Source organism: Condylura cristata, unplaced genomic scaffold (genome assembly GCF_000260355.1).
Source record: "Condylura cristata isolate star-nosed mole 26May11 unplaced genomic scaffold, ConCri1.0 scaffold00041, whole genome shotgun sequence".
Taxonomy (NCBI): Eukaryota; Metazoa; Chordata; class Mammalia; order Eulipotyphla; family Talpidae; genus Condylura; species Condylura cristata.
The window spans coordinates 1876154-1878331 of record NW_004567142.1 but is presented as its reverse complement, the minus strand read 5'-3'; the positions used below and the strand labels follow the sequence as shown (position 1 = coordinate 1878331).

General features: G+C 43.2%; 1 protein-coding gene across 3 annotated transcripts in view; it reads left to right on the top strand.

Annotated features, from left to right (window-relative positions):
- LOC101627070 (zinc finger protein 234) overlaps window positions 1–2178 on the top strand; it is a 10915-nt gene that overhangs the window by 692 nt on the left and 8045 nt on the right. For 2 of the 3 annotated variants that reach the window (XM_004694166.2, XM_012733653.1), the window contains exon 1: window positions 1694–1931. In XM_004694166.2, the coding sequence (XP_004694223.1) occupies window positions 1917–1931 (15 nt within the window). In that variant the 5' untranslated portion in view covers window positions 1694–1916. Of the gene's footprint in view, window positions 1–1693; window positions 1932–2178 lie in introns of those variants that run through there. The other variant, XM_012733652.1, reaches the window with a different exon arrangement.

The following is a 2178-nucleotide window of genomic DNA, read 5'->3' as shown; positions in this document are numbered from 1 at the left end:
CTGCTTTCTCCAAAACATTGCATGGAGGCAGCGACCAGGGAGTCCCACTTGAGTAGGATTTGGCATTTTTCTAAGAGAGTCACGTCAGTTGGAGATTATGTGGGATCTGTACTTGGGCATGGAACGATTTATTGCTAAAGTCAGTTATGAAGGCTGCACAAATAAATACATTACTTCACACTGTGCCTTGAGAGAGATACTGGTGTGTTTTTTTTTTTGTTTTGTTTTTTACACTTTTAAGATGAGCTTGAGCTATTGGGAGTGTATGTTATTTGCCCACAGTCAACGAACTAGCAGGAGAAAGAACTGGGCTTGGAATGTAGGCAGTTCAGCACCTGAGTTCATTAATCTCTTTGGTATTTTCTCCTTGAGCACTGGCAACTTTCTAGAATCATATGTTTAAAGTAGGTTAGGACTTGATTGTGGGCTACCTTAAGAGCAAGATTTAGGCTATTTGTTAAATTTTTGAAGTTGTTTTCTCTAGTGCTTCTTTTGTTTTATTCCAAGTAATGTTTATATGGTGGAAGTAACATTATGGGAAATTTAGAAACACAGAAGAATAAAGAAAATTTTTAGTTATCTATGACTGCAGGATGTAATGATAATCATTGTGAACATTTGTTGTAGTTACCTGTGAATTTCTGTTTAGTGGAGGTTGTTTTCTTTGCTACTGATAGCACAGATCAGTGGCCTTTGCATGAGTTGAGAAGAAATGCCCAGCCTTGAGCTTCATATGAGACTTTGTAATTTAGAACTTGTGCAGACAGGACCCAAGAATCTACTTTCCAAGAAGTCCAGGAATGATTCTTGTACAAGTGAAAATTCAAGAAGCTCAAGACAGGGTCTTTTTTTTTTTTAAGATTTATTTATTTATGCATACAAGTACTAGGGTACAGATTAGAGGTGCAGAGGATGAGAGGATTCATCAAAGACAGAGTGGGGAACAACAGACAAGCTGATTGAAATACACTGTGAAAGGGAGCAATAGTGAGACAGGAGAGGTCTGCTGTGCCATGTGGGTCACCTCCCTGGCCGGGGATCCACCTCCTTCTGCAGTAACTGCAGATAGCTTTATAGTGCTGCACTTTAACCCCTTATGCCACCAGGGAGGCCCCAGTTTTTATTGTTTTGATTTGTGGAGAGTTTTTTTTTTTTTTAAGATTTTTACTTATTTATACATACAGAGCTGTGTGCAGGCCAGAGGTGTAGGGGCAATGAGAGTATTCACCAGAGACAGAGTGGGGAGCAGACCAGGCAGATCAATGAAGTACACTGCTGAGGGGAGTAGCAGACAGGTCAGGAGAAGTCTGCCACACCATGTGGATCACCTCCAAGGCAGGGGCCAGGGATGGATCTCCCACTAAAGGGATGCAGATGGCTTGCAGTGCTGGGCTCTAACCCATTGCGCCACTAGGGAGGGCCACTTGGTGAGAGTTTTAATCAGTGATGATTTGTTCTGGATTGCATGCTAGAGCAGAGGATTTTGATGAGTGAATATTGGGCTAATTTTTGTCTAATAAATGAAGGAAAGAAAACGAGACTGGATTTGTCACTGTTAATAAAGTAGTCACTCACGTTAAATGGGAGGAGCAGCTGGTACCTATCAACTCCAGAGCCAACTCTATGTAGTATTGTCTCAATTTACCCATAACCTGAATAAGAGTTACTGCTGCAGGCACACTGGTGATGGGGCCACTGTGGGCTGCTGGGCAGGTTGTTTACCAACTACTACTGGGAGAAGGGAGGCGTCTCTGGTATCCATGCCAGGCCCTGCAAAGCAAGCTGCATGTCCTCTTTACCACTGCACACAGAGCAGCCACAGGAGTTAGTGACTGACTGGAACAGTGTCCATGACTTTCTCCTTTCCCAGTCTCTCTTCCTAGGACTCTGCCTTTCCCCAGGAGGAAAAAGGAGAAATGAGCATGTTTAAGGTGAGTAGGGCTTGCCTTTCTTGCTGCTGAAAAATGTCATCTCAGGTCTCAGAGATTGGATGGGGTTTTTTTCTTTCAAGGAGAGTCAAGGCATTTGAGGATCTTTTAAGGTTTGTTTATTTATGTATAAACAGGCCAGAGATGCAAGGGCGGTGAGAGGATTCATCAGAGACAGATTGGGGAGCAGAGCAGGCAAATTGATGAAGTACGCTGCTGAGGGAATCAGTAGGCGAGACAGGAGAGGTCT